General features: G+C 47.5%; 1 protein-coding gene across 2 annotated transcripts in view; it reads left to right on the top strand.

Moving 5' to 3' along the window:
- DRC2 (dynein regulatory complex subunit 2) overlaps positions 1 to 27,190 on the top strand; it is a 71,683-nt gene extending 44,493 nt beyond the window's left edge. For both annotated transcript variants that reach the window (XM_075334401.1, XM_075334402.1), the window contains exons 7-9: positions 7,040 to 7,258; positions 23,006 to 23,158; positions 26,753 to 27,190. In XM_075334401.1, the coding sequence (XP_075190516.1) occupies positions 7,040 to 7,258; positions 23,006 to 23,158; positions 26,753 to 27,070 (690 nt within the window). In that variant the 3' untranslated portion in view covers positions 27,071 to 27,190. The remainder of the gene's footprint in view (positions 1 to 7,039; positions 7,259 to 23,005; positions 23,159 to 26,752) is intronic.
- The last annotated feature ends 279 nt before the right edge of the window (positions 27,191 to 27,469 follow it).

The raw sequence follows: 27,469 nt of genomic DNA on the forward strand, positions 1-27,469 counted from the left end.
GAGACCCTACAGTCTTTCGGATGGATCATCAACTTTCCAAAGTCGATCCTATCACCGACTCAATCACTAACGTATCTTGGCATGGAGTTTCATACTCTAGCAGCGATAGTGAAGCTTCCGCTGAACAAGCAGCGGTCACTACAGACAGGGGTGCAATCTCTTCTGCAGGGCCAGTTGCATCCCTTGCGGCGCCTCATGCATTTCCTAGGGAAGATGGTGGCAGCCATGGAAGCAGTTCCCTTTGCGCAGTTTCATCTGCGCCCACTTCAATGGGACATTCTCCGCCAATGGGACGGGAAGTCAACGTCCCTGGACAGGAAAGTCTCGCTTTCCCAGACGGCCAAGGACTCCCTACAATGGTGGCTCCTTCCCACCTCATTGTCTCAGGGAAGATCCTTCCTGCCCCCATCCTGGGCAGTAGTCACGACAGATGCGAGTCTGTCAGGGTGGGGAGCAGTATTTCTCCACCACAGGGCTCAGGGGACGTGGACTCCGCAGGAGTCCACCCTTCAGATCAATGTTCTGGAGATCAGAGCAGTGTATCTTGCTCTACTGGCCTTCCAACAGTGGCTGGAAGGAAAGCAGATCCGAATCCAATCGGACAACTCCACAGCGGTGGCATACATCAACCACCAAGGAGGGAAGCGCAGTCGGCAAGCCTTCCAAGAAGTCCGGCGCATTCTAATGTGGGTGGAGGACAGAGCATCCACCATATCCGCGGTTCACATCCCAGGCGTAGAAAACTGGGAAGCAGACTTCCTCAGTCGCCAGGGCATGGACGCAGGGGAATGGTCCCTTCACCCGGACGTGTTTCAGGAAATCTGTCGCCGCTGGGGAGTGCCGGACGTCGACCTAATGGCATCCCGGCACAACAACAAGGTCCCGGCATTCATGGCGAGGTCGCGCGATCAAAGAGCTCTGGCGGCAGACGCCTTGGTTCAAGATTGGTCGCAGTTTCAGCTCCCATACGTGTTTCCGCCTCTGGCGCTCTTGCCCAGAGTGCTACGCAAGATCAGATCCGAGTGCAGCCGCATCATACTCGTCGCTCCAGACTGGCCGAGGAGGTCGTGGTATCCGGATCTATGGCATCTCACGATCGGTCGACCGTGGTCACTGCCAGACCGACCAGACTTACTGTCCCAAGGGCCGTTTTTCCATCAGAATTCTGCGGCCCTGAACCTGACTGTGTGGCCATTGAGTCCTGGATCCTAGCATCTGCAGGATTATCTCAAGGAGTCGTTGCCACAATGAGACAAGCTAGAAAGTCGAATTCGGCTAAGATCTACCACAGAACGTGGAAGATTTTCTTATCCTGGTGCTCTGCTCAGGGAGTGTCTCCCTGGCCATTTGCATTGCCCAAGTTTCTTTCCTTCCTGCAATCGGAGTTAGAAAAGGGCTTGTCGCTCAGCTCCCTTAAAGGGCAAGTTTCGGCACTATCCGTGTTTTTTCAGAAGCGTCTAGCACGTCTTTCTAAGGTGCGCACGTTCCTGCAGGGGGTCTGTCATATTGTGCCCCCGTACAAGCGGCCGTTAGATCCATGGGATCTGAACAGGGTACTAGTTGCTCTCCAGAAGCCGCCCTTCGAGCCTCTGAAGGAAGTTTCCTTTTCTCGGCTGTCACAGAAAGTGGCGTTTCTTGTTGCGATCACATCGCTTCGGCGAGTGTCTGAGCTGGCAGCTCTGTCATCCAAGGCTCCCTTCCTGGTGTTCCACCAGGACAAGGTAGTGCTGCGCCCTATTCCGGAGTTTCTCCCTAAGGTCGTATCCTCTTTTCATCTTAATCAGGATATATCCTTGCCTTCTTTTTGTCCTCATCCGGTTCACCGGTATGAAAAGGACTTACGTTTGCTAGATCTGGTGAGAGCACTCAGAATCTACATTTCCCGCACGGCGCCCATGCGCCGTGCCGATGCACTTTTTGTCCTTGTCGCTGGTCCGCGCAAGGGGTTGCAGGCTTCTAAAGCCACCCTGGCTCGATGGATCAAAGAACCAATTCTAGAGGCCTACCGTTCTGCGGGGCTTCCGGTTCCTTCAGGGCTAAAAGCCCACTCAACCAGAGCCGTGGGTGCGTCCTGGGCATTACGTCACCAGGCTTCGGCTCAACAGGTGTGCCAGGCAGCTACCTGGTCCAGTCTGCACACTTTCACCAAGCATTATCAGGTGCATACCTATGCTTCGGCGGATGCCAGCTTAGGTAGAAGAGTCCTGCAGGCGGCAGTGACACCCCCGTAGGGGAGGGCTGTTTTGCAGCTCTAACATGAGGTATTTCTTTACCCACCCAGGGACAGCTTTTGGACGTCCCAATCGTCTGGGTCTCCCAATAGAGCGCTGAAGAAGAAGGGAATTTTGTTACTTACCGTAAATTCCTTTTCTTCTAGCTCTTATTGGGAGACCCAGCACCCGCCCTGTTGTCCTTCGGGATGTTTTTTTGTTGTTTGCGGGTACACATGTTGTTCATGTTGAACGGTTTTTCAGTTCTCCGATGTTATTCGGAGTTAATTTGTTTAAACCAGTTATTGGCTTCCTCCTTCTTGCTTTGGCACTAAAACTGGAGAACCCGTGATACCACGGGGGGGGTATAGCCAGAGGGGGAGGGGCCTTGCACTTTTAATGTAGTGCTTTGTGTGGCCTCCAGAGGGCAGTAGCTATACCCCAATCGTCTGGGTCTCCCAATAAGAGCTAGAAGAAAAGGAATTTACGGTAAGTAACAAAATTCCCTTCTTAAAACATATGCAATATAAAAAACCTGATTTAATCAATAGGTCATTTTCTGATGACTCATTCTCTTGAAGGAGAAATAAACATTATCCTTTTTTTTTTCATTAACGTGGTTGTCTCCTCTTCATAAATTGAAAATTTAAAGCTTGTAAAAACAAGCAGTTTTGCAATTTACCTGTTATTTAAAGTTCCTCTGTGTTCTCAGGAATGGATTTCTTTTTAATTTTATTGTGTACTGCTCATTGCCTTAGTTACCTGCCATACAGTTAGGTCCAGAAATATTTGGACAGTGACACAATTTTCGCGAGTTGGGCTCTGCATGCCACCTCATTGGATTTGAAATGAAACCTCTACAACAGAATTCAAGTGCAGATTGTAACGTTTAATTTGAAGGTTTGAACAAAAATATCTGATAGAAATTGTAGGAATTGTACACATTTCTTTACAAACACTCCACATTTTAGGAGGTCAAAAGTAATTGGACAAATAAACCAAACCCAAACAAAATATTTTTATTTTCAATATTTTGTTGCGAATCCTTTGGAGGCAATCACTGCCTTAAGTCTGGAACCCATGGACATCACCAAACGCTGGGTTTCCTCCTTCTTAATGCTTTGCCAGGCCTTTACAGCCGCAGCCTTCAGGTCTTGCTTGTTTGTGGGTCTTTCCGTCTTAAGTCTGGATTTGAGCAAGTGAAATGCATGCTCAATTGGGTTAAGATCTGGTGATTGACTTGGCCATTGCAGAATGTTCCACTTTTTTGCACTCATGAACTCCTGGGTAGCTTTGGCTGTATGCTTGGGGTCATTGTCCATCTGTACTATGAAGCGCCGTCCGATCAACTTTGCGGCATTTGGCTGAATCTGGGCTGAAAGTATATCCCGGTACACTTCAGAATTCATCCGGCTACTCTTGTCTGCTGTTATGTCATCAATAAACACAAGTGATCCAGTGCCATTGAAAGCCATGCATGCCCATGCCATCACGTTGCCTCCACCATGTTTTACAGAGGATGTGGTGTGCCTTGGATCATGTGCCGTTCCCTTTCTTCTCCAAACTTTTTTCTTCCCATCATTCTGGTACAGGTTGATCTTTGTCTCATCTGTCCATAGAATACTTTTCCAGAACTGAGCTGGCTTCATGAGGTGTTTTTCAGCAAATGTAACTCTGGCCTGTCTATTTTTGGAATTGATGAATGGTTTGCATCTAGATGTGAACCCTTTGTATTTACTTTCATGGAGTCTTCTCTTTACTGTTGACTTAGAGACAGATACACCTACTTCACTGAGAGTGTTCTGGACTTCAGTTGATGTTGTGAACGGGTTCTTCTTCACCAAAGAAAGTATGCGGCGATCATCCACCACTGTTGTCATCCGTGGACGCCCAGGCCTTTTTGAGTTCCCAAGCTCACCAGTCAATTCCTTTTTTCTCAGAATGTACCCGACTGTTGATTTTGCTACTAAAAGCATGTCTGCTATCTCTCTGATGGATTTTTTCTTTTTTTTCAGCCTCAGGATGTTCTGCTTCACCTCAATTGAGAGTTCCTTAGACCGCATGTTGTCTGGTCACAGCAACAGCTTCCAAATGCAAAACCACACACCTGTAATCAACCCCAGACCTTTTAACTACTTTATGGATTACAGGTTAACGAGGGAGACGCCTTCAGAGTTAATTACAGCCCTTAGAGTCCCTTGTCCAATTACTTTTGGTCCCTTGAAAAAGAGGAGGCTATGCATTACAGAGCTATGATTCCTAAACCCGTTCTCCGATTTGGATGTGAAAACTCTCATATTGCAGCTGGAAGTGTGCACTTTCAGCCCATATTATATATATAATTGTATTTCTGAACATGTTTTTGTAAACAGCTAAAATAACAAAACTTGTGTCACTGTCCAAATATTTCTGGACCTAACTGTATCTGCAATCTATCAGAAGTAGCTGGTGTTATAGGCAGGAGGTGCAGAGTCCGGATCAGATCACTTCATTGCCCTTGGAGCTAACTGTGATATCAGCATTAGGCCGGAGTCACACTTGAGAGTTACTCATGCGTGACTTGCGCGAGTCTCGCATCGCATCACCCGACACGCACACACACTCTCCTGACAGAATCAGGTCGGCTGCATGTATTTCTAAGCAGCTGAGTTGCTCCTGTCCACAGAACGTCAGGCCGTGCCAAGTGATGCGATGTGAGACTCGCGCCATTTATGCGCAAGTCACTCGCAAGTGTGACTCCAACCTTATAGAGGGCACAGTCTCGACAAGTGGCACAAGCAAGTCTCTGTTCTGAGCTGTCAATCATCAGGAGCACACTGCCCCCTTCAGTGCCTGGATGTAAGAGGAGTAATGCGCTCCTGAAGATAGAAGATGATACAAACCCTTAAAAGTTTGCTCTACGCATGTCATGGTACATGGCTTCTTTGAGTCAGAGGAGGATAATAAAGTAAAAAGAGAGAAGGCAGGAATTATTTCATCTTACAGTGTTCTCTTCCTCTGACTCTTGGTAGAGAGCCGTAAGGTTGGTGGACTGCTAGTTTATAACAGTAGTGTGCCTGCTACCTTCTGACCTGGGTTACTTTGTTCAATAGTGGCATTCTCATTGCTCAGACACATTGAGGTCCACCTGGGACAAAATAATCAAGAAACAGCTTGTATAGTGTGAATTCAGAGGTAAATACAAAACTGGGCGCTTAGCCATGCAGTCTGCCTTTACAAACATGTGAAAGAATGGGTCACTATAAAGAGTTAACTGAATTTGTGCGTGATACTGTAATTGTATCACAAAATTGTAACGTCCGATTGTGAAACCTCTTCCCCTCTCAATACTCCATGATCAACTATGAGTGGTATCGATGAAACCATAAAGCTACAAAGTGGATCACCGAGTGCTGCGGCACTAAGTACATAAAAGTCACCAATGCTCTGATGACTTAGTGACTATAGATATATCAAAAAGACTGACCCGGACATCCAACAGGTGTGAACAGGTGCTAGCTGAAAACACATTAGAACTTCAAAACACATACAGCTGCACACTAAAATGCTGACAATGAATAAGGGAACTCTGGTATTGCATTACTGCTATACGAATATTTTTTTAAAAAAAAAAAAAAGAGAGATATTTAGCTTATGTATTGGCCAATGCATGTGAGCCCAATGCTCTGATGACTTAGTGACTACAGAGTCCAAACTTCCTCTTGTATTAACAACAGCGCAAACCTGAGCAATAGGAGCTTCATGGCATGGGTTTCCAAGGCCGAGCAGCTTCATACAAGCCGTGCATCACCAAGCACAATGACAAGGGTTGGATGGAGTGGTGTAAACTCATCACTGGAATCTGGAGCAGTGGAAATGTGTTCTATCTAAAGCTACACTATGTGAATGGTAAAGTGACAAGCCCCTACTACATGAATAACATCAATAATCCAGTCGTTTTGCTTCTGCATGAACAACACAGGCTTAGTTTAATCTTCATGGATGACAATGCTCCAGCTCATCGAGGTCGCATCATTAGGGAACGGCTGCTGGAGACTGGGGAACATCAAATGGAGCGGCCCGCACTATCTCCAAACCTGAATCCCATAGAAAACCTATAGGATCACCTCAGTCACCGTGTAGAGGCTCGTAACTCTGTACCCCAGAACCTCAATGGCCTGAGGGCTGCCCTTCAAGAAGAGTGGGATGTCATGTGTCAGTAGACAATAACTCCACTTGTGAACAGCATGATACGTCGTTGTCAATGTGTAATTGATGCTCAAGGCCACATGACAGGTTATTGAGACACTGCCATTTTGGGGTGGTATACCCACCACTGTTGTTGGCTTCTGTTTCAATAAATTGTGTGAGATGAGGAAATCATCATTGCATACTACTACTTAAATACCCTACTGTCATGAGTATGACACTATAGATTAAACTTTTTACGTTTTCCATAAATTTCACCCGAAAGCCAACATTTTTTGCCATTTTCACTTAGAGGTGTACTCACTTTTGTTGCCAGTGGTTTAGACATTAGTGGCTATGTGTTGAGTTATTTAGAGGGAATACTGTTATACACGCTGTACACTGACTACTGTACATTGTATCAAAGTGTCATATCCTCAGTGTTGTCCCTTGAAAAGATATAAAATATATTTACAAAAATGTGAGGGGTGTACTCACTTATGTGATAGACTATAGATGCAGTTGATTGAACAGGTATAAAATCAGTATCAAACAAGCAGTATAATGGATATTTTTATAATAAGGCAAACTGACTGCTGTATACTCAAATAGTAGTGTAAAAGGGTTAAAGTACCGACCACTCTTTTTTTTTTTTTTTGTAGGAAAAAATTACAGCCTTGAGGAATAAGGTGGCGTCTCATGCTCGAGGGAGTGATGAGCAGAACCGGCAAGTGCGGGAGAATAAGGAGGTGGTGCACAACCAGTTCCAGAAGCTAAAAGGCCAGATGAACCAAACAAGGTCTGCAGATCATAGTCGTCTCACCACCCTGACTATGCAGAGCAATGCAACACTCAAGGAACTGAACCGAATTATAGAGAAGGTATTACTACATGTACTAATATACATTATACATAGGTTTTATAGGATCTGTACATAGATGACTATGTAGAAACTGGTATCAGATAGAGCTGAGTTTTCTAAACGAGCTTTACAAAGTGTATTACCCCATTATGTCTGAAGGACCAGATCTAATTTGGCCTTTAAAGGGTTATTCCCATCTCCAAGTTCCTATCTCAATGTTTAGTAGTGTTACGTCCGGGTGGTGGAACCTCTGGGCCGTACACCGGTTTCCCTTGAGGAGGCAGCCAGGCAGGTCACCCCGCCAGAGGATCTGGGTGCACGGTAGCCGAAGCACTTGTGGTAGTCAGACAGTCCGTAGGGGAGCAGGAAAGGTGGATGGAGTTCTGGACGGTAGTCCGGGTGACGAGGCTCAGAGTCCGAGGCCAGGTGGTAAGGTCAGGCGGGATCCGGAACCTGCTGAGCGATGGGACGGGTCACCAAACGGAGCCAGGGAATGGAGACTGGCGGAGCTGCGGAGGTGGTGGCACATCCACCGAAGTCACCGTCAGGGTACGGGAAAGAGCGTGGTTCGGAGCGGCTGGCGTGGCAGGACAGGCTCTACGAGACAGGACAGGGTTAATGCAGGCAAAGCACAAGACAAAGCAATAGGGGACCTGAACACTAGCTTGCTAAACACGTAGAACAGGCCCTGCCCACCAGGAAAGTGAATCTTAATATACCCTGTACCTGTCTATGCAATTTCCTGTTTCTAGGTGCTGGCCCTTTAAGAGAGGGTCAATGACCGCGCGCGCGCCCTAATGCACATGCGCGAGGCCCGGGTGCCAGAAGCCAGAGGAGGGAGCGGTGAGTAGGAAGCAGGAGAGCCGGGCTGAGGCAGAGTTGCCGACGGGCGCCGGGAGCGGGGACCGGGCTGCCTGGGGACCGCAGGCGATGGAGCAGGAAGGCTGTGGAGCGGGGGACCGGGAAGCCTGGCACGGGAGCGGCGGAGCGCGACCTGAGAGCGGGGAAGCGTGGCAGGGGAGCCGGTAAGCAAAGCAGAGGGGCCGGGGAGCATGGCAGGGGAGCCGGGGAGCGTGACAGTACCCCCTCCCCCACGCCCCCCTCCCCGCAACCGGGACAGGAAGGCACGAATCAGAGGAGTGCCAACATTCTCCCGGGGCTCCCAGGACCTATCCTCGGGACCATACCCTGCCCAGTCCACCAGGAAATACTGCCGACCTCGTACGGTCTTCATGGCCACGATATCCCTTACCGCATAGATGTCATCATCAGCGATGGGAGGAGGAGCAGTACCGGCATCAGTGGAGAAGGGACCAAGGACAACAGGCTTGAGCAAGGAGACATGGAAAGAGTTGGGTATCCACATCGTGGCCGGGAGCTGCAGCTTGTAGGAGACTGCATTGATCTTGCTGATGACTTTAAACGGCCCGATGTAACGAGGACCCAACTTGTACGATGGCAACTTCAATCGGACATACTTGGATGCAAGCCAGACCAGATCACCAGGGGAGAAACACGGGGGATCCAGGCGCCTCTTGTCCGCATGTCTCTTCATCCGCAGAGAAGCGCGCTCAAGGGAGGTCTTGACAGAGCTCCATATGGCTGAGAAGTCCTGGACCAGAGCATCTGCTGCGGGGACATCGGAAGCCGAGGATACTGGCAATGGGACAGAAGGCTGAAGTCCGTAAACGACTCTGAATGGAGAGCTGGAGGTGGACTCGCTGATGTGATGGTTGTGGGAGAACTCAGCCCAAGGAAGAAGCGTGGACCAGTCATCGTGATGGGCATTAACGTAGTGGCGCAGGAAGGAGGTCAGGATTTGATTGACCCGCTCCACTTGCCCATTCGACTGAGGATGGTAGGCCGAAGAAAAGTCCAGAGATACTCCCAGATGTTTGCAGAGGGCCCTCCAGAAGCGCGAGGTAAACTGAGTTCCTCTGTCGGACACAATGTGTGCGGGAAAGCCATGCAATCGGAATATATGTTGGATGAAGGAGTCAGCTAGCTCCTGGGCAGAGGGCAGCCCGGCCATGGGAATGAAGTGAGCCATTTTTGAGAAACGGTCCACCACAACCCATATGACTGTGTGTCCGGAGGATAAGGGTAAGTCCGTAATGAAGTCCATTGTGGTATGTTGCCACGGAACAGAAGGAATGGGCAGAGGCAGGAGACGTCCATATGGTAGGTGCTTGGGTGTCTTGTTCCGGGCACAGGACGGACAGGCTGAGACGAAGGTTGTGACGTCTTTACGGAGGGACGGCCACCAGTAGTGACGGACAATCGTACTCCCAAGTCTTCTTCTGACCAGCATGGCCGGCGATCTTCGAGGCATGGCCCCAGTGCAGGACTCTCTGTCTGTCAGTATCTGAGACATAGGTTTTCCCAGGGGGTATCTGAGTTAAAGCAACAGGATTCACCGGAATGATTTTGCTGGGGTTGATGATGGGCTGGAACGTCTCCTCCTCCAACTCCACGGGCACGAAGGACCTGGACAAAGCGTCTGCCCGCACGTTCTTGTCCGCAGGCCGAAAATGGAGTTGGAAATCAAATCGAGCAAAAAACAAGGACCAGCGGGCTTGTCGTGGGTTCAGTCTTTGGGCTGACCGCAGGTACTCCAGATTCTTGTGGTCCGTGTATATGATTACAGGGTATACTGCTCCCTCCAAGAGGTAGCGTCATTCCTCCAAGGCAAGCTTCACGGCCATTAGCTCCCGATCCCCGATGGTGTAGTTGCGTTCGGGTGCCGAGAAGCTCTTGGAGAAGAATCCACAAGTGACCATCTTGCTGGAGGGGGAGTTCTGCATCAACACTGCCCCGGCTCCTGAGGAAGAGCCATAGACCTCCAAGGTGAACTGTCGGTTCAATTCAGGGCGATGGAGAACCGGGGAAGAAGCAAACGCCTGTTTCAAGGAGCAGAACGCGGCATCAGCCGCCGGGGGCCAGTCCTTAGGATTAGCTCCCTTCTTAGTCAAGGCAGAGAGAGGCGCAGTCAAGACAGAGAAATGCGGGATGAATTGCCGATAATAGTTCGCAAAGCCGAGAAAGCGTTGGATAGCCTTCAGTCCGGAAGGAGGAGGCCAGTTGATGATGGCAGACACTTTCTCAGGATCCATCTGCAGGCCAGTGTCCGAGATTACATAACCCAGGAAGGGAAGAGACGACTTCTCAAAGATGCATTTCTCGTACTTGGCGTACAGACGGTTTTCTCTAAGCCTCTGGAGAACTAACTGCACGTTTTCTCTGTGGGTCTGTAGATCCGGAGAGAAGACCAGGATGTCATCCAGATATACCACGACACAGACATAGAGGAGATCTCTGAACACGTCGTTCACCAGTTCTTGGAAGACTGCCGGAGCGTTACACAGACCAAAGGGCATGACACAATACTCGTAGTGCCCATCCCGAGTGTTGAATGCGGTTTTCCATTCGTCTCCAGAGCGAATGCGAACCAGGTTATAGGCCCCACGGAGGTCCAACTTGGTGAATACACGGGCTCCTCGGAGCCGATCGAATAGTTCGGGGATAAGCGGCAGTGGGTATTTGTTCTTTACGGTGATCTGGTTTAAACCCCGGTAGTCAATGCAAGGGCGCAGATCACCTTCCTTTTTCTTGACGAAGAAAAACCCTGCTCCGGCAGGGGATGAGGAGCTCCGAATGAACCCCTTTGCCAGGCTCTCGGTAATATAGGCAGACATAGCTCGTGTTTCAGCAGGGGACAAGGGGTATATTCTTCCTCTAGGAGGCGTGGTTCCTGGCAGTAAATCGATGGCGCAGTCGTAGGGACGATGAGGCGGTAGTACCTCTGACTCCTTTTTATCAAATACGTCCGAGAAGGACCAGTAGGCAGAAGGCAGTCCTGGTAGAGACTCTGGAACCGGAGGGCGTCGAACGGGCTGGATGGTTTTCAGACATCTCTCGTGGCACGAGGAGCCCCATCGGGTGATTTCACCTGTACTCCAGCTGACCGACGGTTCGTGTGTCCGTAACCATGGGAGTCCCAGCAGGATCTGATGAGACATGCGCGGGAGGACGTAGAAGGTGATCTTCTCGGTGTGCAGAGCACCGATCCGTACTTCCACAGGCTTGGTGATCAGTGAGACGGTGTCAGAGAGGGGTCTCCCATCTACAGAGGCGATCACCAGCGGTTTCTCTAGTGGGAGGACAGGCACCTGGTACTTATCCACCGTGGCCTGCTGGATGAAGTTGCCTGCTGCTCCGGAATCGAGATACGCCTCTGCCGTGAAGCGGGTCTCTTCTGTAGTGACTTGAATAGTCCAGGTAACGGAGTCTGAGAGAGTCCCAGCACCTAGGGTGGCCTCACCTACCAAGCCTGGGCTTTGGAGTTTCCCGGCTTCTCGGGACAAGAGCGTAGCAGGTGTGAGCCATCACCGCAGTAGAAGCAGAGACCCTTTGCTAGTCTTTCTGCTCGGCGTTGCTCCGACTGCCTCAGGCGGTCAATCTGCATGGGCTCGTAGGTAGACGCGCCAGGTGACGCCAACTGGGGAGCGATGGACTTCTGTGGTGGGGAGGAGTGCCGTATTGGACGCCTCTCGCAGGACACCTCTTTGGATCGTTCCTGAAAGCGAAGATCCACGCGAGTCGCTAGAGCAATCAGGGCATCCAGGGTGGAAGGCACGTCACGACCAGCCAGCTCATCTTTAATGCGACCCGAGAGTCCTTCCCAGAAGGCGGCGGTTAGGGCCTCGTTGTTCCACCCGAGTTCCGAGGCCAAGGTGCGGAAACGAATAGCATATTGGCCCACCGTCAGAGTCCCTTGACGTAGCCGGAGGAGGGATGAAGCAGAGGCGGTGGTGCGTCCGGGTTCGTCAAAGGTGTTACGAAAAGCCTGCAGGAATTCCTGGATGTCAGTGGTCACCGGATCCTCCTTCTCCCACAAGGGGTTCATCCAGGCCAGTGCCTCTCCCTCTAGATGGGACATCATGAACGCGACCTTGGCTTGGTCAGAGGCAAAAAGGTGCGGCAGCAGCTTGAAGTGGAGGGAGCATTGATTTATGAATCCCCTGCAGGTCTTGGGATCTCCGGCGTACCGGGGTGGTGAGGCCAAACGAAGCTTGGAAGCATCCGAGGAGGCTGCCACGGGAGCTGCGGCCGTGGATTGTGCAGTGGAAACCTGAGGTGCCAAGGACGTGGCCGTTGCTTGTAGCGTGTTCAGGCGAGTATCCACAGAAGACATGAAGTTCAGCATGCGGGTCTGGGTCTCGCGCTGTCGTATGAGTTCCTGCTGCAGGGCCGCTAGTGCTTCGGCGGGATCCATGGCCTGTTCTAGCTGTTACGTCCGGGTGGTGGAACCTCTGGGCCGTACACCGGTTTCCCTTGAGGAGGCAGCCAGGCAGGTCACCCCGCCAGAGGATCTGGGTGCACGGTAGCCGAAGCACTGGTGGTAGTCAGACAGTCCGTAGGGGAGCAGGAAAGGTGGATGGAGTTCTGGACGGTAGTCCGGGTGACGAGGCTCAGAGTCCGAGGCCAGGTGGTAAGGTCAGGCGGGATCCGGAACCTGCTGAGCGATGGGACGGGTCACCAAACGGAGCCAGGGACTGGAGACTGGCGGAGCTGCAGAGGTGGTGGCACATCCGCCGAAGTCACCATCAGGGTACGGGAAAGAGCGTGGTTCGGAGCGGCTGGCGTGGCAGGACAGGCTCTACGAGACAGGACAGGGTTAATGCAGGCAAAGCACAAGACAAAGCAATAGGGGACCTGAACACTAGCTTGCTAAACACGTAGAACAGGCCCCGCCCACCAGGAAAGTGAATCTTAATATACCCTGTACCTGTCTATGCAATTTCCCGTTTCTAGGTGCTGGCCCTTTAAGAGAGGGTCAATGACCGCGCGCGCGCCCTAATGCGCATGCGCGAGGCCCGGGTGCCAGAAGACAGAGGAGGGAGCGGTGAGTAGGAAGCAGGAGAGCCGGGCTGAGGCAGAGTTGCCGACGGGCGCCGGGAGCGGGGACCGGGCTGCCTGGGGACTGCAGGCGATGGAGCAGGAAGGCTGTGGAGCGGGGGACCGGGAAGCCTGGCACGGGAGCGGCGGAGCTTGACCTGAGAGCGAGGAAGCGTGGCAGGGGAGCCGGTAAGCAAAGCAGAGGGGCCGGGGAGCATGGCAGGGGAGCCGGGGAGCGTGACAAGTAGATGTAGTAATAATAATAATAGCAAATATCTCCTGCTATATACCCCCATCCTGATAAATATCCCCATCCTGCTATATACCCCTATCCTGCTATATACCCCCATCCTGATAAATACCCACATCCTGCTATATACCCACATCCTGCTATATACTCCATCCTGCTATATGGCCTGCATCCTGTGGTACACAAAAAAAATAAACGTTTATACTCGCCTTTCCTCACTCCTGCAACATCACTCGTCCTCCTCTCTGTGCCAGCAGCAGCGCCGCTGATCTGTGTGGAGCCGGTCACCGTTCCCTGCAGCATCGAGCTGTCCTCCTGTCTGACTGCCCGCTGATGTGTGTGGAGACTAGTGGTGCGCACAGGGATGACGTCATCCCTGTGCTCACCGTTCTCTACACAGATTAGCAGGCCGGCAGACAGGAGGATATCGTGATGCTGCAGGGAATAAGTATACCTTACTGATTCACTGCACCCCGCGCTGATGATGATACACGCGGGGGGCAGTGAATACAGCTTCACATGATCACTCCAGGCTGTAGTTGCCAGGGGTGATCACGCAGGCCGGCTGTTTACTTCACATCCCCCACCCATGATCCCGCCCACCTGTCAGCGCTGAGAGATGATGGGCAGCAGGATGTATGCGTATGAAATGAGCGGGCCCACGCAGTCACGGTAGGCGCTGCTACAGCCTGCACATGCCGCCGATGACCCGCTCCACCGCAGCACCCTCATTCCCCGCAGCCCTACATTTAGACTATAAGACGCACCCCCCACTTTCCTCCAACATTTGTGCTGATCAGAGAGATGCTGCGGCATCGCTCTGATCAGCAGAAATGCAGTATTCCTGTGAGCACCGGCGCACTGTCGGCTCTCACATGAAGTGAGTCATGGTAGCATCAGTGGTCATCAGCTGACCCGCACTACCATGACAACACCATGGCATCCTGATAGCGGTAGGGAATGGCGTGATCCCCACCGCGGCCCTTTAAATTGCGCTGTCAGTGTTAGCTGCACGTCTGCTGATCAAATCAGCAGACATGTGTGAGGAATACCGTGAGCTTGCCACTGGAGCCGTGAGTAACCGGAGGAGGCGACCAAGGACGTACCGGTACCTCTCATCAGGTTTTTACACCCCCATCTGAGAGCAGTATGATGTAGAGACAGAGACCCTGATTCCAGTGATATGTCACTCACTGAGCTGTTTGCTGTCATTGTGATAAATCACTGTTTTCTCTGCTGCAGATCTAGCAGTAATACAGAGCTCATGAATATGTTGGACTAACACAGCATGCCAAGTAGTCCTCTAATGATAATCTCCTGCTGATTAATCAGTGATTTTATTAAAACTACACTAAGCAGTCCAGTAAGTGATACATCACTGGAATCAAGATCTCTGCCCTTACGTTATGCTGCTCTCAGATTAGGTGTTAAAAACCTGATGACAGATTCCTTTAAATCCATCAAGTTCAACCTATAACTTAACATGTTGATCCAGATGAAGGCAAAAACCCCATAGGGCAGACATGAACCTCCATATTAGGGGAAAAATTCCTTCCCGACTCCACATACAGCAATCAGACAAGTTCCCTGGATCAATGCCCAATCACAGAATCTAGTGCACATAACCAGTAATATTATATTATAGATAAAGAGAAAAAAATTGAAACCAGCACTCACCGTATTATGCTGTGCAACACTCTGATGTTTTTTATTTCAAAAAACGTGGATACATGCTGAGGGGTTACAGGGAGGGAAAACAGAAGGTCAGCACATAAAGACGACAGCTGTTTCGCCCCTAGGGGTGGGGCTTCTACAGGTCTTCAGGAGACCTGTAGAAGCCCCACCCCTAGGGGCGAAACAGCCGTCGTCTTTATGTGCTGACCTTCTGTTTTCCCTCCCTGTAACGCTGCAGCATGTATCCACGTTTTTTTAAATAAAAAACATCAGAGTGTTGCACAGCATAATATGGTGAGTTCTTGTTTCAATTTTTTTCTCTTTATCTAAAGTCTTATGTGTTGAACTTTAGAAATAAGCACCCCAAAGCTGCAACTCTGTCTTTATCCTGAGGTTCCCACATAGTCGCAGATATTGAAAGCGTATGTAACGCTGATTGCGACCGACTGCTGTGAGCAACTTGGCAGGTTATCTTGTTGTAGTAGTGCCCTGTTGTTTCCTTCTAACATTTACTACTGAACCAGTAATATTATATTTTTCAAAAAAGGCATCCAGGCCTCTTGGATTTTATTAGTGAATTAACCATTACAACAACAGCAGAGAGTTCCATTGTCTCACTGCTCTTAAGCTGGTGTCACACATAGCGACGACGACAACGACGTCGCTGCTAAGTCACCATTTTCTGTGACGTAGCAGCGACGTCCCGTCGCTGTCGCTGTGTGTGACATCCAGCAACGACCTGGCCCCTGCTGTGAGGTCGCCGGTCGTTGCTGAATGTCCTGCTTCATTTTTTGGACGTTGCTCTCCCACTGTGAAGCACACATCGCTGTGTGTGACAGCGAGAGAGCGACGAACTGAAGCGAGCAGGGAGCAGGAGCCGGCGTCTGTCAGCCTGCGGTAAGCTGTAACCACGGTAAAAATTGGGTAACCAAGGGAAGCCCTTTCCTTGGTTACCCGATATTTACCTTAGTTACTAGCGTCCGCCGCTCTAACGCTGCCAGTGCCGGCTCCCTGCTCCCTGCACACGTAGCTGGAGTACACATCGGGTAATTAACCCGATGTGCACTCTGGCTAGGAGTGCAGGGAACAGGGAACCGACACTGGCAGCGTTAGAGCGGCGGACGCTAGTAACTAAGGTAAATATCGGGTAACCAAGAGAAGTGCTTTCCTTGGTTACCTGATATTTACCTTAGTTACGCTTCCACGCGTCGCTGCTAGCTGGGGGCTGGTCACTGGTCGCTGGTGAGATCTGCCTGTTTGACAGCTCACCAGCGACCATGTAATGACACAGCAGCGATCCTGATAAGGTCAGATCGCTGGTCGTGATTACTGCTGCGTCGCTATGTGTGACACCACCTTTACAGTAAAGAATCTACTTCTGTGATTATGGTTAAACCTCCTGTCCTCTAACCATAGTGGATGCCCCCTTGTCCCTGTCGCAAGCCTGGGTGTAAAAAGATCATAAGAGAGAGCTCTGTACTCTGCCCTCATATGTTTGTACATTGTAATAAGATCACTCTAAAGCCTTCGTCCTTCCAAGCTGAATATCCCCAAGTTTAATAACCTGTCTTGGTAATGCATTCCCCCCATTCCCTTAATAACCTTGGTTGCTCTTCTCTGCACCCGCTCTAGATCAGCTATGTCCTTCTTATAGACCAGAGATCAAAATTATACACAGTATTGTAAGTGTGGTCGCACTATTGACTTGTATAGGGGTAAAACTATGTTCTTCACATGAGCATCATTTAACCCCTTAATGACCAGGACAAAGTTTACAATTCTGACCAGTGTCACTTTATGACGTTATAACTCTTGAACGCTTTAACGGATCCCAGTGATTCTAAGATTGTTAGTACTATATATTTTGCGTTAATTTGTAAAAAATAAACAAAAACGGTAATTTGCTGAAAATGTAGAAAATTTCGTAGTTTTTAAAAATTTTTTATCATTATGACCTTAAAACAAAATTATGTCACATAAAATAGTTAATAAATAACATTTCCCACATCTCTACTTTACATCAGCACAATTTTTAAAACATATTTTTTTGTTAGGTAGTTAGAAGGGGTCAAAGTTCTGCAGCAATTTCTCATTTTTCTAACAAAATTTACAAAACCATTTTTTTAGGGACCACATCACATTTGAAGTGACTTTGAGAGGTCTAGGTGACAGAAAATAGCCAAAAGTGACACTATTCTATAAACTGCACTCCTCACACTGCTCAAAACCACATCCAAGAAATTTGTTAACCATTCAGGTGCTTCACAGGAATGAATGCAAAGTGAAATGAAAAAAAAAAATAAAAAAAAATATATATATATATATATATATATATATATATATATATATCATTTTACCTAAAAATGTTGCTTTAGACTAATTTTATTCACTTTTACAAGGGATAGCAAAACATAATTGACACCAAAATGTGTTAGGGTATGTGCGCACGTTGCTTTTTACCTGCTTTTTACCTGCTTTTTTGCTGCTTTTTCTTCTGCGCTGTTTAATGCCAAAATGGATGTGTTCTTCTATTCAAGCAAAGTCTATGGGAATTTGGGTTTCTTGTTCACACTATGTTGTTCAAAATGCTGCCTTTTTGAGGCAGAACTTTGGTCAAAAACTCAGCTTTTCAAAGAAGCAACATGTCAATTGTTTTTGCCATTTGGGTTTTGCACTGCAAAGCTGAGTTTTTGACCAAAGTTCTGCCACAAAAAGGCAGCATTTTGAACAACATAGTGTGAACAAGAAACCCAAATTCCCATAGACTTTGCTTGAATAGAAGAACACATCCATTTTGGCATTAAACAGCGCAGAAGAAAAACCAGCAAAAAAGCAGGTAAAAAGCAACGTGCGCACATACCCTTACCCAGTTTCTTCTGAGTGCGCTGATACCCCACATGTGGTCATAAACCTAAAGCGGCTAAACAGCAGAAACCCCCCACAAGTGACCCCATTTTTTAAACTAGACCCCTCAAGGATTTTATCTAGGGGTATAGTAAGCATTTTGAATCTACAAGTACTTTACAGAATTTGATAACATTAGGTTGTCATATTGAATATGGTTTTTTTTTCTTCACAAAAAATGTTTTTTTTAGCACCAAATTTTGTACTTTTACAAGACGTAACACCAAAAAGTGGACCCCCAAAATTTGTTACCCAATTTCTTATACAGGAATACCTCATATGTAGTCAGAAAGTTCTGTTTATACAAATGGGAGGGCTCAAAACGGAAGGAGCAATATTTAAATTCTGGAAAGGAAATTTGGCTCAAATAGATTGCGGGCACCATGTCGCATTTTCCGGGCACCTAAGGTACAAAACCTACAAACACTACCCTGGAAAAACTCAGACAATTTTATTGCAAAAATATCTTTATTATTAAAAATTGTACAACAATAGCACAGCAGAAAAAGTGAATAATAAACCAATCAGATATGCCCCATGGCACTGTATAATCGTCAGTTTGCCAAAATTAAATATCACAATATATCATACATTAGTTATCATAATGACAGACGATAAAATATTGCTCCTAAGGTACCTAAACAGCAGAAGCCCCCCTCAAGTGACCCAATTCTGGAAACTAGACCCCTCAAGGATATGATTCAGGGATATAATGAGAGCATTTTGAATCCAAAGGTATTTCACAGTACTTGATAACATTAAGTTTTTGTATTGAAAATTTTAATTTTTTTTCCAAAAAATGTTGCTTTAGCACCAAATTTCTTATTTTTTCAAGCGGCAACACCAAAAAGTTGAACCCACAGTTTGTTACCCAATTTCTTATGAGCGCAGGGATACCCTACATGTGGCCAAAAAACTCTTGTTTGGACAAATGGGAGGGATTGGAACAAAAGGAGCAATATTTGAATTTTGGAAAATTTGCAACGTGTTGCATTTCCAGAGCCCCTAAGGTATAATAGTTCATCACATTGAAAATGTTCTTTTTTTTCCTAGAAAAATGTTGGTGTAGCACCAAATTTCATACTTTTAGGCTATGTGCCCACGATCTGGTGACATTGCGTCTAGGATACAGTCTCAGCCCTCATGTGGAGATGCAAGTGTTGTCCGCAGGAGATTGCACCGTCCATGCCCACGATCAGGGTTCGGGCCGCTGCGGACTTTAGCTCTATTTTTCCTGCGAACACTCACGTCTTCATAGCATAAATTGACATGTTGCGGCTCAGGAAGCTGCGGCAAGGTCAGTTTACGCTGCGGAGAAAAGAAGAATAGTGGGCATGAGATTTATATAAATCCCTTCCACTGTGCTTCTATTGTACAATGCAGCATTTTGAACGCCGCAAAAACACTCTGAGTCCAAAACACTGCAAACCCTGATCATGGGCACATAGCTTATAAAGCTAAGATAGATAGATAGATAAAGATAGAAGTCAAATACATATATAATGGCCCACCGCCCTACATATTATACTCTTGCACCCTTTAGTGCCTTTCATGTGGCATTAAAAGGTGTTTAGCTTTGCATTTAACCCAAAAATAAATAATTTGAAAAATGATGTGGGGTCTCGCCTATTTTTGATAGCCAGCTAGGCTAGAGTAAAGCAGATGGCTGCATTCCACAGATGACAGCTTTACCTTGGCTTGTAATCCAAAACAGAGGTCACTCCACTGTGTTTTTTTTAAATTATTTGTTCATAAATAAATAGTAAAAGAAACCAATAACGTTGGGTCCCTCCCAAATTGAATCACCAGCCAAGGTGTCTAGTATGCTCAGGGTGGGAAGGACCATGTTTATTTGGCTCTTCCCAGGCTAAAAATAGCACGTCACAGCCACCCCCAGAAGTGAAGCGCATCCATCCACTTCACCCCGACTTTTCCCATTGCAATTGTGCAGTGGAAAATTGTGTAGTAATAATAAGGGGTTGATGCCAGCTGTGTAATGTCAGCTGGCATCAAGCCCCGGGGTTAGTAATCTGATACTATCAGATACCCGAAATTACTAACCCAATCTGTAATAAGGGAAAAAAAAAATAAAGACAGAAAAAATAAAATATTTGAAAAAACACTCCCCAACATGTTCCCTCTTTCACCAATTTATTGAAAAAAAAAAAACAGCAAGAGAAATACAAAAAACTCCCCCCCCAAAAAAGCAAACAATCCGGTCTGCTGTAATCCAATTTGGAGGTCCCACCATGACCCCAGATTCCAGCACGCTCTGAAAATGCATCCCCCGTGTCTTGGAGGTGCAGGCACACTTACCAGGTGACACCGAGGGCAGTGTGAACTGCTGTAACCTCAGTGACGTCACCTCACTAACATCATCGCAGTCTCACGGCTCTCTGCACATGCTCCTGCCATTTTCACAGAAAAAGATGATAAAGAGGGGCCATGGGGGACTCCACTCATGAAGCTATCAGGGATGGGGGGGGTTAGGACTGGGGGGGACTTGAAGAGGACTTTTCTCTCCCATCTGACATGTATGTCTTGATGTAAGTCTCAGACCATTAGCATGTACGTATATGTATGAATTTTGCATTAAGGGTTAAAGTGAAACTTTTATAGCGATAAAACTTGAATTATAAGTCAAGGACATATACAGTGCATAGTGTTAGAGGAGAAATAGCAGTACATTTGTGTTTTGAAGGAAAAAATACATTTTTTAGATACGTTATTCTCATGTTGAATTACCACAGGTTGTAATAACGCATTAATTTACAACCCATAAAATAATCTCAGAATTGTGTGTATGAGTAAGGCTATGTTCACACTTCTGTCTTTTTGCATCAGTCACAATCCGTCGCCTTGAGGAATTACGGTATCCTGCAAAATATTTTGCAGGAATCCATTTTTTCCCCATAGACTTCTATTAGCGACGGATTGTGACTAATGGCCCTGCGTTGCATCTGCCGCCTGACGATCACTTGTTTACTCACTGACTGTCAAGCGGTAGGAACGCAGCATGTAACATTTTTTGTGTGCAGCGGATCGTTTTTTTACTGTGAGGATGCGCACAGCAAAAAACCATGATGGATTGTAAATTCAGTTCCAGCGGCCGGAACGATCAGCTGATCTCCCGGCGGCCAGCTTTTCAGAGCGATCAGCTGATCTCCCGGCCGCTGGCTTTTCAGAGCGATCAGCTGATCTCCCGGCAGCTGGCTTATGAGAGCAATCGGCTGATCTCCCGACGGCCGGCTTATGAGAGTGATCAGCTGATCTCCCGGCGGCCGGCTTTTCAGAGCGATCGGCTGATCTCCCAGCGGCCGGCTTATGAGAGTGATCAGCTGATCTCCCGGCGGCCGGCTTATGAGAGCAATCGGCTGATCTCCCGGCGGCCGGCTTATGAGAGCGATCGGCTGAGATCTCTCTCTTGTTTTTATACTGAAATCATTTCACCAACGGAATCCGCTTTCTCATGACAATAAATTCTATTCTTGTCACCCGTTGTACAACGCATCAGTCACAAGCGTCAAGCAACGCAGGTGACTGATGCAAAAAAAAAGTGAACCTAGCCTAAGGGGTGTGGTTGTTTTCGCACTTTCACCACATTTGGATTTTTTTCCATTACCTTGATTGGTAAAATAAATAATAATAAAAAAAAGCGTTTTTTTGTTGCCATTTCCGACACCTCTAATATTTTCATTTTTATTGTGTAAGGGCTTGTTTATTGTGTGGCAAAAAAAAGCATCCAGCGAAATGGCGTCAGGGAAACGTGGAGATTCAGTGGCACATTGTTACTATGGGTTACTATGGGTAATGATCCCTTTTCTTTCACATTGGCTCTTTTTTACCACCTTGTCCGTCTGATATGCCGAGAAGTTACAGCTGACCCTGCTCTCCTCCTTTCACAATGACCTTAGCACACACTCATTAGATGCTTCAATACAAAGGATAGGGTCTGATTTAGGACTCATTCGCACGTTGTGTAATTACATGCATTGACGCTGCGTTTAGCACTGCAGCGTATATTCATGCGTCCTGCGTCCCCAGCACAATTTATGTAGATTGTGCATAATCCGTGCGCACGTTGCTTTTTTGAACGCAGCGATTTGGATTCAAAAATTTTGACCCAAATCCGTGCGTTCAAAAAAGCAGCATGTCACTTAATTTGTGCGCTTTGGATGCAGCTCCCACTCTGTCTATGGTGGGGGCAGCAGCCATAGCGCATGAAATCTGCTTTTTTTTCTTCTGAAACACTGCATCCATTACGCAGTGTTTCTGCAGCGATTTAAAGCGCACGTGCACTGCCAAATCGCTGCAGAATATTCAGCATGTACACGCGCATAAGCCCTCAGTCTGTTGCTGCTAATGTGCCTGTGAATTTCTTGAAAGAACAGTAAGTAGGAGTCAATCGGCCAGAGTGAAAATAAGCCAATTTTTTTTTTTTTTGTAATACCGATCGTGCTATGAAATTAAAACATTCTATAAAATATACAACACAAATACCTGATTAAGGCCACGTGCGCAATAGAAACTGACTTTTTCTTAAGGAAAAACCGGACCCTGTGAAAGGATCCCACACCTGCGGTAAAAAAACGCACCAAAACCTCAACGAAATCCACATGCGGTTTGGCAACGGTTTGATGCGGTTTTGGTGTGTAATTTCTGCGTTTGTTCCGCAGGTTGGTCCCTGTGGGTTGTTACCAATAAATAATGGCAAAAACCGCTGGTACCTGCAGAAAAGAAGTGACATGCTCATTAATTCCGCAGCGGAAATTCCGCAGGTAATTCCGCAGATATAATAAAATGCAGGGTGCGCACAGCATTTTTTTTATACCCATAGGTTTTGCTGGGGAATGACTGCAGCAATGTTAGACACATTTTCTGCGGCAAATGCGCAGTAAAATCCGCAGTGTGCGCACATAGCCTTAAACGGGTCATATTCTGATGATACTTTTCCATTAAATACTGATGACATATAAAACAAGTAAATCTTGTGGGAATCTTCTCTATAAAGAAAGATTTTATTGTTTGGGCCACTTTCAGGGCGAGCAGATTCTTCGCTTGGCAGAAATGTGTCGTAAGCTGGAAACCGAGGAAGAGAAAGTGCTGCCATTTTACCCATCTTCATTAAGTGACGCAGAGAAGGAAGAGGCTGAGAGAGCCAGCATGGAGCAGCCTTCTGAGCAGCTGGCACAGGTGGGTATACGTGGGCCACATTTTACAAAGCTTACATTTGTTAATGATCACCTTTTAGTATAATATGATCTATAACAGTGATGGGCAACCTTTTGAGCTTGGTGTGTCAAAATTCGCCAAAAAAACGAACATAACTTGGGTGGTGTGTCACCTTGAGAAAAAAAACATAATTTTGCGACATATATAGTTTAAATAACAAATATGTATAATTATTTAACTTACCTGCTTAAGCGGGCTTTACACGCTGCGACATCGCTAATGCGAACTCGTTGGGGTCACGGAATTCGTGACGCACATCCGGCCGCATTAGCGATGCCGTTGCGTGTAACACCGATAAGCGATTTTGCATCGTTGCAAAAACGTGCAAAATCGCTAATCGGCGACACGGGGGTCCATTCTCAAATCTCGTTACTGCAGCAGTAACGAGGTTGTTCCTCGTTCCTGCGGCAGCACACATCGCTGCGTGTGACGCCGCAGGAACGAGGAAGCTCCCCTTACCTGCCTCCCGGCCGCTATGCGGAAGGAAGGAGGTGGGCGGGATGTTACGTCCCGCTCAGCTCCGCCCCTCCGCTGCTATTGGGCGGCGGTTCAGTGACGTCGCTGTGACGCCGCACGGACCGCCCCCTTAGAAAGGAGGCGGTTCGCCCGTCACAGCGACGTCGCCGGACAGGTATGTATGTGTGACCGGTCTGGGCGATGTTGTGCGGCACGGGCAGCGATTTGCCCGTGTCGCGCAACAGATGGGGGCGGCTACCCACACTAGCGATATCGGGACCGATATCGCAGTGTGTAAAGTAGCCTTTAGTGACTTTTTTGTTCATCTGTCAGTTGGTTTCTTTTGTTGGTCTTGCTATTATTTAACTTGTGTGGAGTGCCGTGAACTAAAAATTTTAGTGACTTTTTTGTTGCTGAATTTCATTGGCTAAATGTTCAATTGAAGGTTGGTATTTTGTACACTTCAAGCCCAAGCAAGCGCTACTAAGTTCATCTGTCAATCTGTTTCTTTTGTTGGTTTTGATATTATTTAATGCTGAGAATAAGGTCTCACAAAACTAGGTACATTCTGCTTACTACCGTTTCACTACATAGAACGCAAAATGATCTGCCATTTTTTTCTATAATGCCATACATCTCAGTCCATGTCTCTTGAAAGGGTCGGCTACTGCTACTACCACTCCCTTTACTTAACTTTGTTTTTTTATTTTGTGGCTTCTCCATGAGAGGGGCAGTGAGAGAAGATTTATAGTTAGCCCTGCAGGCAATTAGGGGTTAACTAACCTAACTGACCATATGATGGCACAGGTAACTGTCTTTTAGGAAAGGGCAGAGTTAATAAGCAGAAATAGGGGTTAATAAGGATGCACAACAGTAATGGTGGTGCAATGGAGTCTGTACTATGCTGCAAGATGGCGTTCCTTATGTAAATTAATGGCGGGAAACGTCACCCATAGCACAGGCCTCTTCCAGCCTCCCCCTCACTTATCTCAGTAATGGCCAATGACACCCCACAGTTCACTGGATGATGGTTGCTGTAGTAATCACAGGGCCTGCAGACAGCAATCACAGGGCCTCCAGACAGTGATCACCTCAGGCCTCAGAAGTGCGTCCCCCGCGGCATTGCGCTGCTCCCTGCTGCGCCAGCCGGAAGTTCGGGCCTACCGGAAGTCTCAGGCCTAGACGCTCTGCGCCGGAGCTCTATTGTTTGGGCCTTCAGACCTCCAGCACAGACCTCCTGCATGGCATCCGATCCGATAAAAAATCGGAACGGCTTGCCATGCTATTTAAAGGATGCTTAATTTCTACGGGGCCGCGGCCTGCGGCCGCGTGGCACTGAAAATGACTACGCGTGTCAGCACTGACACGCGTGTCATAGGTTCGCCATCACTGATCTATAATAACCCTTCCCACATCCATAACTATTGAGCATTTTTAAGGCATTAACTCTCAAAGGAGCTGTAGAAAAATGAGCATCTAAAGCAAAGAGCATTAGAGAGGATCTGATCGAACATCAAAAGGGGCTAAATAGTGTGAGCACTACCAGCTCCACCGCTGTGATACTTCTACCGCTCTGAGCACTTCAGGACCACAGGCTGTGCTGACTGTGTATTGATTCTTGCCTATTTCCTAACATGGACAGTTTCATTTTTATTGCGAATGAACATATACACTATGACAACCTGGGGTCAATTAGCTCTTGGGCTTTGCCCTCTTCTAGGATAGATGGTTGGCACAAAACGTGATTTTCATTCAAACACAACGGATTAAGTTCAGATCTGTCTGCAACTAACTTTATAATTATCAGAGACACAGAAAGACAGGTACATGAGAGGCACAGTCTAAAAAGACACATCTGCAGGTTTTTCTCACTATCTGACATGAAATCAGAATAAACCTTTCCCGTTTTAGGTCAGTTAGGAACCAAAATTATTTATATTTGCCAAATGCTAGAATAATAAGAGAGAATGTTTAAAGGGAACCTGTCATTAGTTTTTTCCCCTATAAGCTGCAGCCATCACCAGTGGGCTCTTATATACAGCATTCTAATATGCTGTATATAAGAGCCCAGACCGCTGTGTAGAACATTAAAAACACTTTATAATACTCACCTATACCGGTTGCTGCGGTGGATGTAGCTCGATGGGCGTCTTCGTCCTCCGGTGCCAGCGCCGCCTCTTTCAGCCATCTTTGTCCTTCTTTCTGAAGCTGCGGTGCATGACGCATCTACGCCATACACACTCGCTGGTCCTGCGCATCGCACTACAATATTTTGATCTGCCCTGCTCAGGACCTGAATGCCGACGAGTGTGTATGACGTCAGATGCGTAATGCACCGCGGCTTCAGAAGGAGGAGAGAGGCGGGGACAAAGATGGCCAAAAGAGGCACTGGAGGACGAAGACGCCCATATGACCCGACTCCACCGCAGCGACCGGTTTAGGTGAGTATTATAAAGTGATTTTTATGTTCTACACAACAGTCTGGGCTCTTATATACAGCATCTTAGAATGCTGTATATAAGAGCCCACTGATAGTTGCTGCAGCTTATAGGGTGAAAAACTGGTGACAGGTTCCCTTTAAGGCATTTTTAGTACTTTCTGCAAAGAGGAGGAGGAGACCTAGGACGTATATATACGTCCTAGGTCGTTAAGCGGTTAATGGGATTCTGTCAGCACAAAATAATTGTTCAAACCAAGTACAGGCACTCAGTGCATCATGGCAAGGCCAAACATTTATATACACCTTCCCACCTGCTGGTTTTCCATCTGTCTTTGCCTTCTCTGCTTCTTGAAGCCAGAGCTGTCAATCCCAGAAGAGGGGAGGGTGGAGATAGGGGGAAAACATGCAGGTAGGACAATGTATACAAATGTTTGGCCTTGCCATGGTCCACCAAGCCCCTCTACTTCTATGTTGACAGTCCATTTAAACTGACGTTTCCTTAAAGATTTGTATAAAATGGTTTTAGAAACAAGTGGACTAGTAACATAACTGGCAGAAATGAGTGGGAGCAGAAAAACTATTTTCCTACATGTTCACTGGACTCCGCACTATCTTGACTATAGTTCTAAAATGGCTTTGTTTTCTCTCTTCTCTTGCAGTTGATGCTGGACTACACTGCCCTAGATCAGTTTTGGAAGCGGTACAATAAAGTTCTCCTCGAACGCTGGGCACTTGATCGCGAGAAAACTGTGCTTTCTCATGACAACCAAAAACTGCGCGTTTTGCTTAAGCAGTACCTAGATGGCATCTCTGTAAGCAATGAGATCCTGACCCAACAGAACTCCCTACTAATTCTCAACAATCGCAGTAACCTGACGCAGAAAGTTGTCCTACAAGTTACTGTTACTGACAAGAGGGTTCAGCGTCCTGTCCATAATGTCATCGAAGCGGCTCATGTGGTCAGCCACTCACTGTGATCAGACATGGTGCACTACAGATCACTTTGTATTGGGGGAAGTAAACGATTCGATATAAACTTGTTCTGGTTTAAGATCCAAGATACTTGTGACTTTTTCCAGAAAACTGCAGAAAATAAAAAATAAAGAAAATCTCCTTTTATCTGTAATAGAATCTTCTGGTTGTTCTTCTACTTATGTAAATGTTGGCTAAAAGAGAAATGGAGGACAGCATTCTAAAGGGGGCTTTACACGCTTCGACATCGCTAGCGATGTCGCAAGCGTTCGCACCCGCTCCCGTCGTCTGTGCATCACAGGCAAATCGCTGCCCGTGGTGGACAAAATCGCTAGTACCCGTCACATGTACTTACCTTCCTAACGACGTCGCTGTGGTCGGCGAACTGCCTCTTTTTTTAGGGG

Source organism: Anomaloglossus baeobatrachus, chromosome 2 (assembly GCF_048569485.1).
Source record: "Anomaloglossus baeobatrachus isolate aAnoBae1 chromosome 2, aAnoBae1.hap1, whole genome shotgun sequence".
NCBI lineage: Eukaryota > Metazoa > Chordata > Amphibia > Anura > Aromobatidae > Anomaloglossus > Anomaloglossus baeobatrachus.